Raw genomic sequence first — 21,571 nt, forward strand, 5'->3', positions numbered from 1 at the left:
GTCTCAGGACAACGTGAGAGTAGGCCGGCCCGAATTCTAGGCACGAGTCACTGACCGAAAATGCCTCCAGGTCCCCAACCCTCTTAATCGATGCTAACGCGACCAGCAGAGCTGTCTTCAAGGACAGCAATCTCAAGGATACTGAGTCGAGTGGTTCGAAGGGATTCCCACGTAGGCTCGTTGGCACTACCGCGAGATCCCAAGAGGGCATGAGCAGGGGGCGGGGTGGAAACATCCGCCCCGCACCTCTGAGGAACCGGATGATGAGGTTATGCCTCCCCACGGTGCCGCCATCCATAGCATCATGATGAGTGGAGATGGTGGCCACGTAAACCTTCAATGTGGAGGGCGACAGCCTTCGCTCCAACCTGTCCTGAAGGAATGAAAGTACAACACTGATCTGGCAAGATCGGGGGTCTTCTCGGTGAGAAGACATGCCTCGTAGAGGGTGCACTAGCCTGTGTGATGGTATTAACCACCGCCAACAGGAGGTTACCTAAGTCTTCCTCGTCACGTCTATGGACCACACGTGGAGGTTCCACAGATCTGAGCGAGGGTGCCAGATGGTTCCCAGTCCCTGAGAGAGTAGGTCCTCTCTCAAAGGGACCTGCCAGGGGGGGCCATCGCGAGGAGGGAGAGTTCTGATATCCAGGTCCGGTTGGGCCAGAGAGGCGCAACTAGCAAGACCTGCTCCTCGTCCTCTCTGACCTTGCACAGTAACAGTGAGTAGGCTCACTGGGGAAAGGCATATTTGCGCATGCCCCGAGACTCGGGGTGGAGTCGCCATTCTCACGGGGTAGGAGCTGCTGTGAGAGCCCGTTGGCCGCACAGTTGAGCTCATCCGGGATGTGAATAGCAAGCAGCGATTTCAGCCGCGTATGACTCCAGAGGAGCAGACGGCGAGCGAGCTGAAACATGCGGCGGGAGCGTATACCCCCCATAGGGTTGGTATACGCTACCGCCGCCGTGCTGTCCATCCTGACCAGCACGTGTTGCCCCCTCAGCACCGGTAAAAAGTGGCGCAGAGCGAGAAACACTGCCAACAGCTCTAGGCAGTTGATATGCCAATGCAGCTGGGTTCCCTTCCACAGGTCCGCAGCAGCATGCCCGCAACACACGTCCCCCCAACCCTTACTGGAGGCATCTGTCGAAACGACAACATGCCTGGACGCCTGACCTAGGGGCACTCCGGCCCGTAGGAAGGAGGGGTCCCTCCAGGGTGTGAGGGTGCGGCGACACAGCGCAGTGACAGTCACTCGGTGTGTGCCCGCGTGCTATGCACGTCTGTGGACCCGATCGTGAAGCCAATGCTGTAGTGGTCTCATATGGAGCAATCCGAGCGGCGTGGCCGTGGCTGCGGATGCCATATGCCCCAGGAGCCTCTGAAAAGATTTCAGGGGGACCACCTTTTTCCTGTCGAACTCTCTCAGCCAGTTCAGCATTAGCTCGCTGCGTTCTCGTGAGAGGTGCGCCTTCATGGTGATCGAGTCCAGCTCCAAATGTAACACCTGGCATTCACTCAAAAGAGTTCAATTTTAGTCTCATCATTTTGTTTCTTATGGTCTGAGAGTCCTTCAGACATTCCAGGTGGGGAGTGGCTTCCGTCTGGCTACTCTACCAAGCAGGCCTGATTGGTGGATTGCTGCACAGATGGTTGTCTTCTCTCTACAGAAGAAAGCTAAAGCTCAGACAGAGTGACCATCGGGTTATTGATCACCTCCCTGACAACGGCCCTTTTCCCTCGATCACTTAGCTTAGATGGCCAGCCTGCTCTAGGAAGAGTCCTGGTGGTTCCAAACATCTTCCTCTTACGGATGATGGAGGCCACTGTGCTCATTGGAACTTTCAGAGCAGCAGAATTTTTTTGTAACCATCCCCAGCCTTGTGTCTTTAGACAATCCTGTCTTGGAGGTCTACAGACAATTCCTCTGTCTTCATGCTTGGTTTGTGCTTTGACATGCACTGTCAACCCTGGGACCTTATATAGACTGGTGTATGCCTTTTCAAATCATGTCCAATCAACTGAATTTACCACAGGTGAACTCCAGTTAGGCTGCTGAAACATCCCAAGAATGATCAGTGGAAACAGAATGTACCTGAGCTCAATTTAGAGCTTCATAACAAAGGCTGTGAATACTTAAGTACATGTGAATTTTTTTTTTTTTAGGTTTTTTTTTGTTTAATAAATTTCAAAAAAATCGTTTTCACATTGTCATTATGGGGTAGTGTGTGGAAAAAGTGAAGCACTATGAATATTTTCTGTGTGCACTGTAAGTTTGTGGGTAGATCATATGGCACCTACTTTCCTTGTTTGCTATGGATCATGTAATAAATATGACAAAAATTGTCCACCTGATGCCCTCCATCTTTATAAATCTATTTAAATCATTTTTATAATAACAAATTAATGTCAAATAATCAATATTTGAAATATTTGAACAAAAAATTACTGAATCTCTTCAAATTATCTTCCCTGTGTGTTGACCAACACTAGCAATGCAAAAAGACGGCCTCTGCATCTTGGCTTTGGATCCTTAGATCCTCAGGAATCATTGCCAGCAAGCCCTGGCCACGCATCACCCTCACCATGGCGACCACAGCCCTCATCCTGATCATGGCTGTCTTCAATATGGTATGTCAACCACAATAATCCAGAAAATTTCTGATCAATACTTTTTGGGTTTATAGTCATACAAATAAAGGTATGTGATGCTTCCTTACTGGATTACACACATTACACAAGGGGCCTTGACCGCAGTAGTCTGACATGTGTTATTGCAGAATTTCTTGGCAGAGATTTGTGTCCATCTGTGCCCTGGCTGCAGATACCAGTTTGCCTTCCAGATTTTGCTATTCCACTTTGTGGCATATGTCACTGTTGTAAACAAACATTATACAAATTGATACAAATTCCAATTCATATTTTGTCATCTAATGTTAAGACAAAAGTATTGGCCGTCTTGTGATGTGCTGTTTAATAAAGATTCTTTTCAACACATTTTAAAATGTGTTACATATTTATAATAGTTTAAAAAACTAATTTATAAAAACTAATTTATTTGGTCTTTGCTATGATAACAGTACAAAATATTTTACTAGTTATTTTGCAAAATACCAAACTTAAGAAACTACTTAGTTTTATCATTAACATTATATTAAACTGTCATGTGCTTGGTTTTCACATTTGACCTTGTTTTTCAGTGAACTTGTCATTCTTTTTTTTTTTTTTCATAAAAAGTACTCTGTAGGTCCTTATGTTTGTTAATGAATCTGCTATATCATGTTTATGAAATATTTGTGACAAATTAATATATTGTCTTGGAATTGTCAAATTGTCATAACATTACATATCATAACTGACAATTTTTTTTGTGTCTTGTTGTGTTAATAACGACAGACAAACTCAAGCAAACAAACACATGATGCCAGAAAAAGATTAACTGACATTCAAGAGTTCACACTTAGCTGATGATTGATTATAAAGCTTGTTTGGCATGCTGTCCCAGGAGAGAGCCCTGAGCTCATAAGATCCTCGAGCCCGGGGCTCCCTCACGTTGCAAGGCAAGAGGGGAGTTTGAGCTCAGCTAGATCTCGAGAACTCCCCTGCTGTAGTAACTAATGAACAGATAGGGATTGCTCTTAAGAGATAACTACTTTCTAGGAGCATGTCTATGGTGCTGATTTGGATTAGTCAATTAACTTAAATTGCATGTTTTTGGACGGTGGTAGGAAACTGGGGAACCCGGGGGAAACCCACATGAGTATGGGGAGAACGTGTAAACTCCACACAGAAACGTCGGCTGGCTTGGTAAGGACTAGAACCAGTGACGTTCTTGCTGTGAGACAACAGTGCTTACCACTGGGCCACCGTGCCACCCGTCTAGGAAAGGAGGAGGAGGAGGAGTGGAAGGGAGGATTCTTCAAAACGAAGATGGCCGTTATATGGAACTTAGGGTATTTTATAGTGGCTTAGCAATCGTCTGATAGGTGAATCATAAATTGAATAATGCGGGACCGGCTGCAAGCAATCTTAGCACGTGATCCTCTTGAAATTTGTTTATAAATAAGCTTCACTTATGCAATCTGGGTGTCAGAATTGTTCATGGTATTTTTTCCTCTTGAAATTATTTAATTGTTAAAAATATTAATTCTGAGAAGCTTACATTGAAAATGAACTGAACCCATATCATTGGAAAACAGTCAACTTTTTAAAGGTTCCAGTTTACAGTGAAAATAATAGAACAATTAAGAATTATGTTGCTCAAATTCAAAAGCCATCAAAAACACCATTAAAGTATTTTGTTAAAAAAACTTAAATTACAAATGATATTTTAATCACTTCTTGCAGTTCTTTATAGAAGACAACCTAACATCAATGGAGACTGTTTATAATACATCAAATGAGACACTTCTTCAGCCTGACGGACAACCCATATCTTACCTGGACAAGAACGCATTCTACCTTCCTGTGAGTTAGCTGTATTGCTGTCTGTTTTTTTACATTGTAATTCTTGACATTGCACATTATGGGCCAGATTTACTAACAGTTTCCACTAATGCAAAGTCTTTTTTGACAGTACCTTTGGACAAAATATCAATGATTCAAAGACACAGTAATTAAAAGGCATGGACCGAGTTATTTTTATGGTTGCTTACGGTAACTTACTGCACAAGCATTTTAGGAGTTTCTCTCTCAGATGAAAAATTCATCAATTATTTATTATTAATTATGCATAAAGTGTTGTGGGAGTGTAGATATGATGTGCTGTGTCTGTGTTTACCTTCACAAGGTTTGTAATCATTGAATCAATTGCATAACTTTCCATTCCCAACCCAATTGAAGCTTTTTAACCCTCCTATTATCCTTAGGGTCAATTTGACCCCATTCAGTGTTAAACGTATGTGGATATATAATTGACATTGTTTGTTTTTTTTTTACTTCAGATTGAATGACTTTTCCTAATTTAATCGGGAAAACTTGGTAAACATAAAATTAACATGATATTATTTTTTCAATGCCCTGTACACATTTTGTTACATGTTCTTTGGGTTTTGTAGCTGTATAAAACAGGATATAAAATATATACTGTAGGAAATCTAAAAGAAGTTACACATGTTTTTTTTTTTTTTTTTTTTTGTGATATTGAGGTCACTATAACATGCTATAATTATTTAATATGTATTAAAATTTTATATGTTAAATATAATAATAAAAAAAAACAAACGAAAAAAAAAAAACTAACACAACCACACCTGTAGTGTTGCGAGAACCACTGAAAGTTCACATGACATGTGAGAACTTTGATATTTGAGATTTTGTCACAAGTTTTTGACAGTGAAAGTGACATACCATCTCAACCACCAGCAGACACATTACTGTCCAAAAAACGGAAAATTATTATGGTCCCACTCCCCACTTGAATGATAGGGTAGACTAAGTGCTGCTAATGTCTTCAAAATGGTTTCTGGGCCCACCAGATAAGCTATCAGTGATGTTCAAGACATAAAGTCAGCATTTCAGCTTTTCATTACACCAGGGGAAATTTTAGAATTTTCATTTTAGCTCCATATGAGAAAAAAAAAAACAACAAAAAAAAATCAATAAATAAAAATAAATAAATAAATATATATATATATATATATATATATATATATATATATATATATATATATATATATATATATATATATATATATATATATATATATATATGTATGTATGTGTGTGTGTGTGTGTTAAAGTACAATTTTTGTTTCCATGTATTTATTAAATAAAACTGCCACTTTTCTAATTAAATAGTATACATATAAATAAATGAATAAATATATATATATATATATATATATATATATATATATTTGACTAATTCACATATTTCACGAACTGAATCATATTAAAATAGTAAAATATTTTTAATACAAGGCAACACATGATGTTTCTATCGCTGTCAGTGACTGACAGTTAAAATGAGTACGTTCACTTATCACATTCAAGTGGTTCTGTCACTGTGTTTAATACTTTCTGTGCATGACTGTGGTATAGATAATGCCACATGCACTGTAATGTGTTTTATATTGGTAGTTCATTTTGAAATAAAAATAGTAAAATGTTCGTTAAGAGTTACATTTTCGCTGGAGGAAACAGCTGCGATTATGAGGTGAGCACTAAGGAAACAGTAGATTGGAAACCTGATTGCTCCTATCTGACATTGCGGTACAAGTGTTACAAGTGTATTTATAACAAAGAACTGCAAATAAGCATTTTTTATAACAATTTATCAATAAACACACACCTTGTTCTCTCGCTCTGCACAGCTGTGGTTAGCTGATCAAATGAAAAACAAAAGTCTAGGAGGAGCCGAATTCTGCCGCCATCTTCATATCAAATTTAAAGGGGACAGAGACAACAATTTAGTCTACAGTTTTTGAACTAGTCGGAAAGGTTTTAGGGGGGCTGAGTAGAAATATAGGGAGGCTGTAGGCCTAGCAACGCCCATGCATTACACCATAAATTGAAAATGATATAAAGTACTTGAAATGAAACTTGTGGGGGGCAAGTGGGTCCAGCGATTTCCCTTTCTTTTCAATCCAGGTCCCCACATCGCTGTGGATGAATGTCTGGTTCCCCTTTGGATGGGGAACTCCAATGCTATGTGGAAACTTCCACTATGGGGATTTCGCCAGAAACCAATCATCTGAAAGAGTATAAAAACGGGCCAATGAAATGCCAATGAGTTGGCAGCGTCAGCAGGCACAGCTGGCATCAATGACAATCAGTCATGCTATAAAGACGCAGCCAGTGCCATGCTCGACATCCTTTCGCTTTCAGAGCCTTTCACGAAGCTTCTGAGAAAGTCTTTGAGGGTATCTCCAACCAGTGTCTACAGAGAGAGATCGAGAAACAGCTTCTCCCGATCCAGAGCGTGTATACGCAGTGGCAGATGGTCGAGCTGGGTTTTTCTTCCTTGCCTGGCGTCCTTTGGGTCTGGTCCTCCAAGAGCGGTTTGTATATAGGAAAAAAGCTTTCCTAAAAGAGCAGCACTTCTGGATGCGGTGGTTTCCTATCCCCGGATGATGGGCACGAGCACAGCGTTTCATATCTGGGGGTCCAGCATGTTAATGCAGTGCTCGCTGGCAGTACATGCCATCACTGTGATGTCATGTCTTTTGCGCAGTAAAGATCGCGGCTCGCTCTTGTCACTGCGGTTGGCACTCGGGCAGATCTGAGGGTTTCAGTGGGAGTAAATCCGCCACCCTCGGGCTGCGGACCTCTCGCTCCTCCACTCGCTCCATCCAAGCTTCAGGTGAAGAGAAGCGCTCCGTCCTTGGATGGTCACTCTCTCACATGATGACACCGGGGGTCAGATGTCCATCGCTGCATCGGAGGATGGGCTGTCATTGTCTGATGAGAATGCAAGCCTTCCGTCCCCTTCTTCCCGGAAGTGCACAGTAAACTCACGCAGTCTTGAGGGCACTTTTTCTGCCCGATCTGCGTGCGCTTCCATCCTCACCATCCTTGGAGGGTGGGCTGTCAAGGTCTGACGAGGATTCGAACCCGCTTGCCCCCTTCCGGATGATGAGCGCGGCGTCGAATCTAGAAGCAGACTTTGTGGCTGTGCTTCCCCAGGCTGCTTCGGACGTGGCTCTGGAGATGGTTTATCCCCAGCCCCGCGGCCGGACCGATTAGAGGGGTGTGATGTGGATGATGAAGGCAAGACCTTCTAAGCCTCCCAATCCCCTTCTTCCTGGATGGATACAGTAGGCATGCTATGGCCACCTACCAGCGCTACCAAGCGCAGGTGCTGGGCCCGGCTGCGCGATGATGGTTCCGACCCAGGACTGAGCATAAGCTCCGCACCGCAACCGACTATGCTCTTTAAAAAAAAAAAAAAAAGTCGGCTGTGTGTGCCCTGGAAAGGACGATGATCACATCCGTGATCCAGGAACGCCACCTCAGGCTAAACCTGGTGATATGCTTTCTTAACTCACCCATATCCCAGGCTGGCCTGTTCGGCGACACCGTCGGTGAATTCGCCCAGAAATTCACGCCGGTGATAGAGCAGATGGAGGCGATGGGCGATATCTCTATCGGCGGGATTATATGACCGCTCCCCCCGCCGCCGAGCCATCCACATCCACTGCTTTTTGCCGAGGACGCCTGCCTGCAGCTTTGCTCCACTGCACCCGCCTGCGCCTCCGACCACGCGGCTGCGCCGAGCATCGCGCAAGCAACCAGCGTCCCCCGGTCCAGGGCACCGCTAAGTTCAGTAAACGGACCGCGAAGTGTCCCTGAGACGGGCCATCTGGGGAGGAGGGAATTTGCTCTTTCCCCGCTGGAGGGCGGGGCACTTCATTTAACGGCAAAAAAAAAAAAAAAAAAAAAACGCCATCAAATCCTCAATGAAAGAGCATTTTTCCCTTCTCAGGATGTGACAGCCCGAACACTGCCAGTCTGGGTTGCTATGCCTTCCAGCTCGCAGGATCGGTGCGTTTCGCCAATGGCTCATGGAGCCCTGCGTCCGCCCCTGACTTGCGAGAGGAGATTGCTGTCCTCCTGGCGAAGGATGCAATCGAGCCAGTCCCTCCAGCCGAGATGAAGCGTGGGTTTACAGCCCGTAGTTCATTGTGCCCAAAAAAGAGCAGTGGGCTATGGCCAATCCTAGATCTGCGCGTTTTGAACTGCGGCCTTCACAGGCTTCGCTTACGCAGATGCACATCACCTGATGCGTTCGTCCTTTGGATTGCTTTGCAGCAATAGACCTGAAGGACGTGTATTTCTATGTCTCCATACTTCCACGCCAAAAAACTGCAGTTTGCGTTCGAAGGTCAAGCATGGCAGTACGGGTCCTCCCCTTCGGGCTTTCTCTGTCTCCGCGGGTTTTCACCAAGCTCACGGAGGGTGCCCTCACACCCCTTCGGCTCGCGGGCATCTGCATGCTCAATTATCTCAATGACTGGCTGATTTTAGCCCACTCTCGGGAGCAATTGATTATGCACAGAGACAAGGTGCTCCGGCACCTCGGCCTGTTGGGGTTTCAGGACAACCAAGAAAAGAGCAAGCTCGCCCCCGTGCAGAGCATCTCCTTTCTCGGGTTGGAGCTGGAATCGATCACCATGAAGGTGCGCCTCTCACGAGAATGCGCTGAGCTAATGCTGAACTGTCTGAGAGAGTTCGACAGGAAAAAGGTGGTCCCCCTGAAATCTTTTTCAGAGGCTCCTGGGGCATATGGCATCCGCAGCTGCTCGGATTGCTCCATGAGACCACTACAGCGTTGGCTTCACGATCGGGTCCCCAGACGCGCATGGCACTGCGCTGTATCACTTTTTTACCGGTGCTGAGGGGGCAACACGTGCTGGTCAGGACGGACAGCATGGCTGCTGAAGCGCGTACTAAACGTATGGGGGGTATACGCTCCCACCGTATGTTTCAGCTCGCTCGCCGTCTGCCCTCCAGCGCGTCCCTTGAGAGAGGACCTACTCTCTCAGGGACAGGGCACCATCTGGCACCCTCGCTCAGATTTGTGGAACCTCCACGTGTGGTCCAAAGACGCGACGAGGAAGACTTAGGTAACCTACCGTTGGCGGTGGTTAATACCATCACTCAGGCTAGTGCACCCTCTACGAGGCATGCCTACACCCTGAAGTGGAGTCTATTCACTGAGTGGTGCGCTTCTCGCCGAGAAGACCCCCGATCTTACCAGATCAGTGTTGTGCTTTCTTTCCTTCAGGACAGGTTGGAGCGAAGGCTGTCGCCCTCCACCCCGAAGGTTTATGTGGCCACCATCTCCGCTCATCATGATGCGTGGATAGCGGCACCGTGGGGAAGCATAACCTCATCATCCGGTTCCTCAGAGGTGCGAGGCGGATGTTTCCACCCCGCCCCCTGCTCATGCCCTCTTGGGATCTCGCGGTAGTGCCAACAAGCCTACGTGGGAATCCCATCGAACCCACTCGACTCAGTATCCTTGAGATTGCTGTCCTTGAAGACAGCTCTGCTGGTCGCGTTGGCATCGATTAAGAAGGTTGGGAACCTGAAGGCATTTTTCGGTCAGTGACTCGTGCCTAGAATTCGGGCCGGCCTACTCTCACGTTGTCCTGAGACCCCGGCCCGGCTATGTGCCCAAGGTTCCTACCACGTCATTTGAGGATCAGGTAGTGAGCCTGCAAGCGCTGCCCGCGGAGGAGGAAGACCCAGCCCTTTTATTGTTGTGTCCTGTTCGCGCTTTGTGAATATATATGTGGACCGCACTCAGAGCTTTAGATCCTCTGACCAGCTCCTTTTCTGGTACGGTGGTCGGCCAGAAGGGAAGTGCCGTATCTAAACAGAGGTTGGCCCACTGGATAGTGGATGCCATCTCCCTCGCTTATCAGAGGCCAGGGTGAGCCGTGTCCCCCGGGGGTGAGACTCCACTCGGAGCATCACATCCTCCTGGGCGTAGCACGCGGCGCCTCTCTGACAGACATTGTAGAGCTGCGGGTTGGGTGACACCCAATACATTTGCAAGGTTTTACAATCTGCGAGTGGAGCTGGTTTCCTCAAGGGTGATAGGTAACCCTTGGTGATAGAGGAAACGATTCGGTTGAGGTGTCGAAACACGCTTGCTTGCGCCATTCTCCCTAACCTGGAGATACGTGCGCTTTTTCAGCTTTGTCAGTTCTGTTCCCCATTTGTGAACCCTGCAGAGTTCCTCCGAGGCCACCAGCATCTGACTCAGCGGAGGAGTCAGGTGTTGGCCCGTTACGTTGTTGGCATGCCCGCTGGTCAGCCCGCTTCTGGGTATAGGTGCCTGCTATGCGTGATCCCCGCTGGTGATCCCATACGCTCACTCAGCCACGTTTAGTCCCCCCTTCTAGGCGGGCTCGTGTCCTTCCCTTTCCGCTAACCATTCTTATGCACGGACTCCCCATCTCTGGGCTGGTCTATAGGTTATTCACCAGGTCTCCCCTCTGGGTAGCAGGTAAGCTCCGCAGCGTCCTCCCTATTGGGACTGAACACTTTCCCAAGGTACTGTCTTTCTAAAACCTATTTTACTGGGTTATTGCGACTCCCTGAAAAAATATAACTGTTCCTGAAAAGGTAAGTAAGGTAAGTAAGGGCCAGGGGACACATTGGAAGACTGTGTCTCGGGCGTTGTAGGTGCGCTCGCTCTACAGCGTTGGCTCAACCTTCAACAGGGACGCAGTAAGGTTCTTTCGTTGTGGCGTTTTCCATAGATTTCCCCATAGTGGAAGTTTCCACATAGCATTGGAGTTCCCCATCCGAAGGGGAACGCTACGGTTACTAAAGTAACCCTTCGTTCCCCCAGGGGGGAAACGGAAATGCTATGTTCCTTTGCCACAACGATTGTCCCTTAGCTGTTGAGCGTGAAAGTCTCTTCAGCTAGAAAATGATGTCGAGCATGGCACTGGCTGCGTCTTTATAGCATGACTGATTGTCATTAATGCCAGCTGTGCACGCTGACGCCGCCAACTCATTGGCATTTCATTGGCCCGTTTTTATACTCTTTCAGATGATTGGTTTCTGGCGAAATCCCCATAGTGGAAGTTTCCACATAGCATTTTCGTTACCCCCCCTCGGGGAACAAAGGGTTACTTTAGTAACCGTAGCATTCCATTTCGTGGCCACTGTCCCTTTAGAAAATATATGCCCAGCAAACCATGTTTGTTTTTCTTGGTGTCGAATTGACCCCATACATAATAGTGTTCCAGTCCTCATATGTTATGAATAACAAAAAAAATATACAGACAAAAGTACAAAACTAATAAAACAACAAAAAAATATATATAAACTTTTCCAATTTTAGGTGAAACAGTGAGTTTTCATGCTGATTTGTAAGTTTGTCTATAGTAATGCAATAGGTAATCTATATGGGCAGGAAGTGGGCGTTTGAGTGTGGGGAGAGTTGTTAAGTAGACACAAACACAATCAATTACCTGACAATAAACATTTGGCAAAAAAAAATAAAATAAATAATAATAATTATATATATATATATATATATATATATATATATATATATATATATATATATATATATATATATATATATATATATATATATATATACCTATCTTTACTAAATCTGACCCAGTATGTTAAAGGCATAGTTCACCCAGAAACGACAATTACCACAATTTATTCTCCCTCATATAGTTTCTTTCTTCTGTTGATCGCAAAAGAAGATATTTTGAAGAATGCAGAACCCATTGAACTACTCCATATTGGGGAAAAACTATGGAATTCAATGAGTGACAGCTACCAACATTTTTATATATATATTCTTCTATGTTCAACAGAAGAATGAAGCTCATAAAGTAAATAAACTCAGACAGGTTTTGAACAAGTGAATGGTGGGTAAATGATGGAAGAATTTTCATTTTAGGGTGAAATATCCCTTTAACTTAATTTAATTCCTGCTTGCACTGCATGGGACTGGGCAGAGTGAGTACGTGTGGAAATGTGTTGGGTTAAGTATGTAACATATGTTGATTAAGGATTCTACTGTAAAATATATTTTTTTCCACCAAAACAAGTGCTGTGAAACAAACAAACTGTGTAAAAATGTATTTTAAAAGTAACCTACTGTTAATTTAATCTATGGAGGTAGACCGTAGATTGCTGGCAACCAAGCTGTCAGTACACACACAAACACAATGTTTAATGAGTCAAATTCCTTTTGTTGAGTTTGTGTGTGACCATTGTGATGGAGAATACAGCTAGTGTTAAATCAAAGATGAACTAAAAAACTGATCGTTTCAGCTCTACACACAAATGTGCTTCTGTGAGCATCAAGAGATTTGGGTTAACTGAATAACATTATACATATGTTTATATTGTTATAGCACATTACAAATATTACTTTATAAACTCAAAGTGCAGTTGACCAATTTGATGTAGTCAGTTTCTGTGAATGGAATTAATTCATTTGAGTTTTTATTCAGTTTATTTTTACAGCGACATACCGTAAAATCTGAGTAAAGCTCTATAAAAACAGTACATTACTGGCAACTGCAGCTGTCAGTATTTTTGTTACTTTATTGTACGCTTTTACAGTAGTGGTACTGTAAAAACACAGCTCCCAGCATTTTACTGTGAATTTACAGTGAAAAGTTTTAGAATGGAAACTTGAGGTGACAGCACATATAAAAAGACACCTTCAAGCACATCATCAGATTTCAATTGTCTGAAGGAAGACATGCACGTATGCTTAAGCATCTCATTATCTAGTCAGGGATTACTTACATACATAACCAAAGACATTCACTTTAATAGGGAACTGCAACTGGTGCTGCAACTGGTTAAAGGGATAGTTCAACCCAAAATAAAAAAATTATGTCATCATTTACTCTTTACTCATTTAAAAAAAAAATGTGAAAAATGTGAACACAAAAGAAAATATTTTAAAGAAAGCTGGAAACTTCTAACATTGTCTTCCATAGTTTTTGTTTTTCTTACTGTAGAATCAATGGTATGAGACAGAAGAAAGAGAGTCAAACAGATTTGGAACAAGTGAGGGATGAATAAATGCTCACATAAAATTCAGTTTTGGGTGAACTATCACTTTAATAAATTGCTTCATGTAATTATTCAAACAATGTTTATGATTTCTGTGTTTCTCTACTGTTAGTATTTTATCTACAGTTGCATTCTGGGCTTGATCTCCTGCTCTGTGTTTCTGAGGATCAACTATGAGCTGAAGATGCTCATCATGCTAACAGCTGTGGTGCTCTACAGTGTCATTATACTTCAGACACACGCATCGCTATTGGACGAGTACAGTAAATTCCTCTACAAAGCAGAAGTCATTGAAAGGTGAGAACCTATACTGTATAAGCTTTAAAAGAATGCTTCAGGAAGGTAGACACATTTTAAGTTCCAAAGTCTCAGTAACTGGATATAGCCCCATTAAAGATTTCAATATTGTATTTAACTCTTCTCAATTTATCTCATATGAGATGACATTTGCTGAAACCTAAGCTGTAGTATTTTGGTTTTAAGCCTAAATCTAACACAGTATACAGCCTAATTGTTACTATAATTATATTTCAGTAAATCAAGCAAAAGGGCAACTGAGTTTGAAAACCCTTGAACAACATTAATTGTTTTATGGAACTCATTTTAAATTTTGATAACGTGTGCAAGTATGATACAATTCAAGGTGATCATGAGGAGAGAACTGACATTTTCTGTTAAAGCGATAAAAAAATCCTAAAATAATCCATAAAAGCTATTAAAAAGCTACTTCTTTTATATTTATCCTAAATATAGTGTTAAAAAGAGACAAATTGGATTCTTCTTACACAGCATTTTCTTGAGATTCACACACATGTTCTAGAAAGAAGAAGAAGAAAAAATAACCAGTGATCACAGTGAACCAGCTCAGAGCTTTCTTGATAATTGACAGTCAGGGTGGACATGGTCTGCTTGCCATCCCGAGCCAGAGATGACTTGATTGGTTACAAAAAACCCTCGATGCCAACAAGTCTTATATCTTTCTGTCTTTCTTTCTCTCATCAAAACAAGGCCAGGAGTTCTGAAAGACTTGAAAACAATGGGCTCCGTTTCTCTCTTTATATTCTTCATCACCCTGCTTGTTCTAGCCAGACAGGTAAGTGTTGTTTTTAAAGGAGATTTTGTTTTAAGGACAATATTTAAGGACATTCTCTATGCATAAAAGCATGTCTTTAATATAATTTTTAAAATATATTTTATTGTTATTTGAAGTAACATATTTTGCTACATAACATAATAATACAGAACTTCAACACTGCAATAAGCATGATTTAAGCAGCCACAGTTTCACAGCCTCTATTTTAGCACAAGTATAGATTGTTTGTGTTTAATAATGTGAATACATTTTTTCTTCTGGAGAAAGTCTTATTTGTTTTATTTCGGCAGGAATAAAAGAAGCTTTACATTTTTTTAAACCCATTTTAAGATCAAATTATTAACCCCTTTAAGCTATACTTTTTTTTCGATAGTCTACAGAACAACCATCATTATACAATAACATGCCTTATTAACCTAACTTGTCTAGTTAACCTAACAAACCTAGTTAAGCCTTTAAATGTCACTCTAGGTTGTTTAGAAGTGTCTTGAAAAATATCTAGTAAAATATTATTTACTGTCATCATGTCAAAGATAAAATAAATCCGTTATTAGGAATGCGTTATTAATAGTATTATGTTTAGAAATGTGTTGAAGAAATCTTCTCTCGGTTAAACAGAAATTGGGGAAAAACGGGGGCTAATAATTCTGACTTCAACTTTATATATATATATATATATATATATATATATATATATATATAAAGCAATATACGAGTAGTGTGATACAGCTGTATATCGGCACTGGTGGGAATTGTGCATCTGCACTAGGCTGCTGGCCGAGTGCCTTTTAGTGTCCCACCAGTGAAGATATACAGCCTTATCACACTGCTACGAGTGTGATATTGCGTTTATACAACAGTTTGATGGCATACTCGTGTATATGAAAAAGAAAATCAAATACGGAGAGTCAAAAAATCTTTTTGTAAGAGGAACTACTTTCTCCCACCATTCGTTCACATCTGCAGCTGAAGTCAGAACAGCAGAAATCGTTACTATTTTCACCAACATCATTTTTGAGATAGTATTTGAATGATTCTCTAGTGTAATATATAAAGTGATGACAAAACAGGTGATTTTGCCAACATCTTAAGATTATAAGGCAAGAGGCATTTCTCTGTTGCAATCAGGATATCACAATAATTAACCCCCAAAAAAGCCAAATCATACTGTTGTGTTTGCGATAAGGAAAAACGCTAAACACATGCGGGTAATTCTTGTTTCTTTTTACTGAACTAGTCTGAAGTAATGAAAACAGGAGACAATAGAAACAAACAGATACTAGTTACTAAAGTTACTAAAAAGTAACTTAGGGTTGTTCAGAGTGGTCCCATCTCACACTCAATACACAACAATTACTATGCTATATATACAGCACTACAACATACAAAAGAGAGAGATGGGCTTAGAATGTCACTCACCAATTTTAGAATGTTTTGATCAGCTGCTGTTAGATCTTATTTCCTCTAAGCTTATTATGCTGTCTCTATCATCATCTTGTGAATGGACAATGTCAACCGTCGTTGCTCCGCTCAGTGACAGGCTGATGGATGCTGACACACTGTATCTCGAAAATTATAAATATTTAAAATAGGCACTATCCTTATGCATAGTTGCAATGTAAACAACTACATTCTCTCCTCAAAAGTACATTATGTTGTCCAACAGCTGGCAATATTTGTCAAACTGTAGTGAGTCTATTGATCTGTTGTCACTCTATGTGGGCAGAGTAATACTGAAGGTTGAGGAGGCTGTAGGAGTTCTGATATTGGAGAACCAGACAGAACGTTTGTTTACAGTTTCTCTTCTCTTCAGACAGTCTTGCTGATTTAATCCATCTCTTGTCATGCATTAATGAGGGCCAGCAGTTTATTGATGTTTCACACAGTAAAAAAGTTATAAAAAATAGATATAGTCTGCATGGGTTGCAACAGATGAGGAACAATGACCAGTGTTGGAGAATAATACAGTCAGATTTGCCAAATTATGTCAGAGCCAAAGTCCTCTGAAGGGGGAAATAAATGATATAATAATAATAATAATAATAATAATAATAATAATAATAATAATAATAATAATAATAATAATGATAATAATAATAATAATAATAATAAGAAGAAGAATTTCCCAGGGATGGGTTGCGGCTGGAAGGGCAGCCGCTGCGTAAAATCATGCTGGATAAGTTGGCGGTTCATTCTGCTGTGGTGACCCCAGATTAAGCCAAAAAGAAAATGAATGAATGAATGAATGAATGAATGAATGAATAATAATAATAATAATAATAATAATAATAATAATAATAAATAATCATAATTTAAAGAAGAAGAAGATGAATGGAATGACTTCACGGTAGACAAGATAGCTAAAGTCATTAAGCAAGCAAACTAACAACTTGAAATCTCAGAGGCCAAACAAACTCCAGAATTTCTTGTACAGGTGGTATACAAGCACCTTTAATTATATCATTGCTGATCCAAGAGGTATACCTGAATGGTTCAAATCAGAAACCACCTTCCTACTCTCAAAAGGCAAGAATACAAACGACTTGAAAAACAATCTGCAAGATTTTGACAGCTGCGTTGATGAACAAAATAAACAACCTCTTAATACCAAGAAGTCCCATTACAGATGAGATTCAGAAAGGGATTTTTTTTCCCTCTGCTCCTCACTATAATTTTCTTCATCAATCAAGTTTATCAAGTGAATCTTCATTCCCAAAACGTTTAAATTCAATTGTAAAGTTGATCAGGTTGACTTGTTTTTCAAACTCTACTGTTTCCAAAAAAATAACAAAAAACATTTTGTATAAGTATATACAGTATGTGTTAAGTGTTGACAGTAGGTATTTCTCTTAATTATCTTAATTTGTTCTGATTTAAATAGCGTTGTGTCCACCAGTATCTTGACCTTTGTGTCCTCTTGTAACAGAATGAATATTACTGTAGGTTGGACTTCCTGTGGAAGAACAAGTTCAAGAAGGAATGTGAGGAAATAGAAACCATGGAAAATCTAAATCGGGTTCTGCTGGAGAACGTTCTGCCTGCCCATGTAGCCGAGCACTTCCTGGCCAGAAACTGGAAAAATGAGGTGAAAAAATTTGCTAGAACGAGCAACTTAAGATCTAGATCTGTACTGAAATTTGGATGAATTCGAAATTTAATGTTAAATTTATATAATGTTATAATGTTAAAAATGATATGTGTATCATTCTAAGGAAGTCTGGAAAATGTATCATAAGAAATGTCAAATCTCTCACTTATCTCAAGACTATTCCTCAATATGGAATAATAACTTTGTCAAAATTGGAAATTGGCCCTTATTTTGGGGTCATTGGCTTAGAAGTATATGTATATGTACTTTAAATGATTTATTTAACAATGGTAAACTAATATGATGATTTGGAAAAAAAAAAAGTTGAAATTAGAAGGACAAGATAATTTTTTGAAAATACATACAAATCAGACACTGTTTTGAAACAAAGGTTCCCAAGGTACAGAATAGAAACATGTTGGAAAAATGTTACAAATTCCCAAAACAGCTTTAAAAAGTATCTACGTTTTACAAAATTTGTTCAAAGATTAATAATAAAAACTGTGAAAATTTAAGACTGATTTGGCAAAATGATATTAGTGGTGATATAGATAAAGATTCCTGGGATAGAACTCTTTCAGTGGAAAATATATAAAAGAAGCAAGTGTTAAATTTATACAGTATAAGATACTTCATACTGTAGGTATTTTTAAACTCCAGTGCGACTTTTTAAAATGGGATGCTTAGATGATAGTAAAAGCTGGAAATGTAAACAGGAGATTGGTACATACTTTCATGGATTATAGCAATGTACAAAGATTCAACCCTTTTGGGAATCTGTGTTAAGACAATTAGGTAGATGTCTGGCATTTAAAATCCCCTCTCTCACCTAGGATATGCCTTTTAGGTGACAAACTGAGGTTCCACCTTTTACAAATGATGAGTTCACCCTTATAACTATGGGCATTACTACAGCAGCACGTATAATACTGAGGTTTTGGAAAGATATTCAATTCTACACTTAAATTATGGATGGAATCCATGATTGAGAATGTATCATATAAGAAAATGTTGGCCAAAATGAATGGCGATTACAAGGAAATAGATATATGGGAGATTTTCATTTCCTCACTTGAAATATTAATGTATCTATACTGTTATGCTCTGTACTATTATTTTTTGTATTTTTATACTTTTGTTACTTGTTGTCGAATTATTTATTCTCTAAATTGATGAACAAATTTATAAGTTGTGAAGAACTAGTCTACATTTTATATGTTTGCATGGTATTGTATGTTATATCAAGAAAAAACCAATACAAAATTTCATTTAAAAAAAATGGTATGATATTCTGTATTTCAAAAAACGTAAAACCAATTTTGGTGCATAAGTCTGTCATACTTATGTCTAAGTACATTCATCAGTATAGACTTTCTTTATTTGGAAGCCTGCTTGTGATGTACAACTCAAATTCAGATGCTTTGGAGTGCTTGATAATGGCCATGAGTTATTTTCTTCTGTTTAAATTGATGCTTTGATGGAAAATCTGTTGAAATGACACTGTTAAAAAAATGCTTTCCTGTCTTATGTTTAAAATTTAGTCTTCAGATATTTATGAATGAGCTCTCTTTCCCTCTGTGAATGACAGGATCTGTATCACCAATCATATGACCTGGTGTGTGTGATGTTCGCTTCTATCCCGGACTTCAAAGAGTTCTACACTGAATCAGATGTAAACAAGGAGGGTCTTGAGTGCCTCAGACTACTCAACGAAATCATTGCAGACTTTGATGAGGTAACATATTCTTCAAGTATTTTGTGGGGGATATTTTTTGTAGCTCTTGAACTTTCCCCCATTGATGTATACCGTGGACCTGTAATAGTGTGCAAATTTTGTTCATCATATTTAAAAAAGGAGAAAGAATTAGTTTGTTTGATGTTAACTTTGCAATGGTTGTGTCATTTCCCCCCGTGTAGTTGCTCTCTAAGCCAAAGTTCAGCGGAGTGGAGAAAATAAAGACCATTGGAAGTACATATATGGCAGCCACTGGGCTTAATGCTACACCAGGACCTGAATATACACAGGTATTAGAATTATTCCATCCATCCATCCATCCATACAAACCAACCTAACCAACCATCCATCCATCCAAATCATTTTGTTTCTTTTAATTTTTGACTTTGAAATGACTTTATCTTTGCTGTTCGTGTCTATAGGAGCATGACAGGCAATACATGCACATAGGTACCATGGTGGAGTTTGCCTTTGCACTGGTGGGCAAGCTTGATGTCATCAATAAACATTCCTTCAATGACTTCAAACTCAGAGTGGGTGAGTGAAACAATATTACCCAACAGGTCCATAATAATAATCAAAGGCCTTTATTTGTCACTTAGACTTCCATGTAGTCAAATATACTGTCATGTAGTGAAATTGGACCCCCCCGACCATACACACACATCATATTTCAGGGGAAGACAGGTCAACGGGAGGTAGCATTTAGAAAAAAGCAAGTAAGATACACTTGGGGAGAGAGAGGCGAAAAAAACTCCCTCTCACATTTCCCTTGAATTAGGGCAGAGTGAGATTAGAGAGAAAAAAAGCCCCAGCATTCAAGCACATAAACACATAGACATAGACATAACATTGCATCTGGGGATGGGAACAGGGGTTTGGATATAGTCCGATCAAGGAGGCAGCCATCGGACCTGTAGCTGAAAAGAGCTGGTCACAGACCCGCCTACCCCCTCCAGTGGGTGAAAACACACGAAGGCATGGGATGCGGGGCTAGGTAGTGATTGTAGCTGTGTATTTGTGTGTGTAAGCCTATAGAGTCCAACAGGTCTCCTTGGACAGGGAGCAGGAATTTCAGAGCGTCTCCTATCCGGGAGAAGTTGTTTGTCTCCAGCTGAGGCCGTCTGGCAGGAAAAACACAGAGAAGCCGAAAGAGAAGATGAGTTTTTCAAAATTTGGGTGAAAATCTGCCAATTTCACAGATATTTAATGTCCGTCACTGGTCTCTAGGTCTGACCAAATCTTGTTGCGAAGCCGCTAGTTTCACCCCGATGTTTTCCAATTTGTGCTCTAAGACTACAGTTTGGTTCGTAGCGACTCTGCTCATCACCGTTTCAATCAAGCCAGCCAGCTTGGTGGGTTTTGAGCCGCACTGACCGCTTTCCATCAATTGTCGATACCCAGGGCCCCGCATAAGCCCATCAGCAGAAACCCTGTTATCAAGTTCCGAATAGATAGATATTTTCAAGATCCTCCAGGGACAGAGCAGCTAGGCACACGACGAGCCACTTCTCCCACCCGTCCATCACGTATCCAGCTGCAAACGTCCCCGCAGGCAAGTGGGGTCTCCCGAGCCCAAACTTCTCGTCGAGAAGATGGTGTCAATTGCGTTCAGACACCAGTTAATCAAATCCATAATTCCTTATTCGTTTGGATAGCAGGGCACGGAGAGCCTCAGAGACAGAATAAGACATGACAAGAGGAGCCAGCCAAAAAAGATATGGGAGGGAGAGGGAAAAAGTGCGACCACCTTCACCAAGAGCCAAAGAAGGAACCGTCATAATGAACAGACTTTCTTTTTAAGAAATCGTTAAAGTAATGGATAATCAATGGATTGCCAAGCGTTAAAAGATCTTAAATGCATGATACAGAGACAAAGAATCGCTGAATTCATAGCCGTTGATAATTCTACTTATTATGGGGTAATTTGCCAAGTTATAGACAGTTTAAACAGTTATAGCCAGTTAGTTTTGCTCTTTGAAGCACTATACTTTATAGATTTTTTTTGTCAGATTTGACATGATAGCTGTGGCCTAATGGTTAGATGACTTTGTAACCTTTGGACTTGTGATCCAAAGGTTACAGGTTGAGTCCAGTCATTGGCAGGAATTGTTGGTCTTAAGAGCAAATAACCAGTAG

General features: G+C 41.0%; 1 protein-coding gene across 1 annotated transcript in view; it reads left to right on the forward strand.

Moving 5' to 3' along the window:
- adcy2a (adenylate cyclase 2a) overlaps window positions 1-17,684 on the forward strand; it is a 184,493-nt gene extending 166,809 nt beyond the window's left edge. The window contains exons 16-20 of the mRNA XM_056474969.1: window positions 2,495-2,632; window positions 4,349-4,468; window positions 13,629-13,813; window positions 14,525-14,609; window positions 17,553-17,684. Coding sequence (XP_056330944.1) covers window positions 2,495-2,632; window positions 4,349-4,468; window positions 13,629-13,813; window positions 14,525-14,609; window positions 17,553-17,594 — 570 coding nt within the window. The 3' untranslated portion in view covers window positions 17,595-17,684. The remainder of the gene's footprint in view (window positions 1-2,494; window positions 2,633-4,348; window positions 4,469-13,628; window positions 13,814-14,524; window positions 14,610-17,552) is intronic.
- The last annotated feature ends 3,887 nt before the right edge of the window (window positions 17,685-21,571 follow it).

Source organism: Danio aesculapii, chromosome 16 (genome assembly GCF_903798145.1).
Source record: "Danio aesculapii chromosome 16, fDanAes4.1, whole genome shotgun sequence".
NCBI classification, from domain to species: Eukaryota; Metazoa; Chordata; class Actinopteri; order Cypriniformes; family Danionidae; genus Danio; species Danio aesculapii.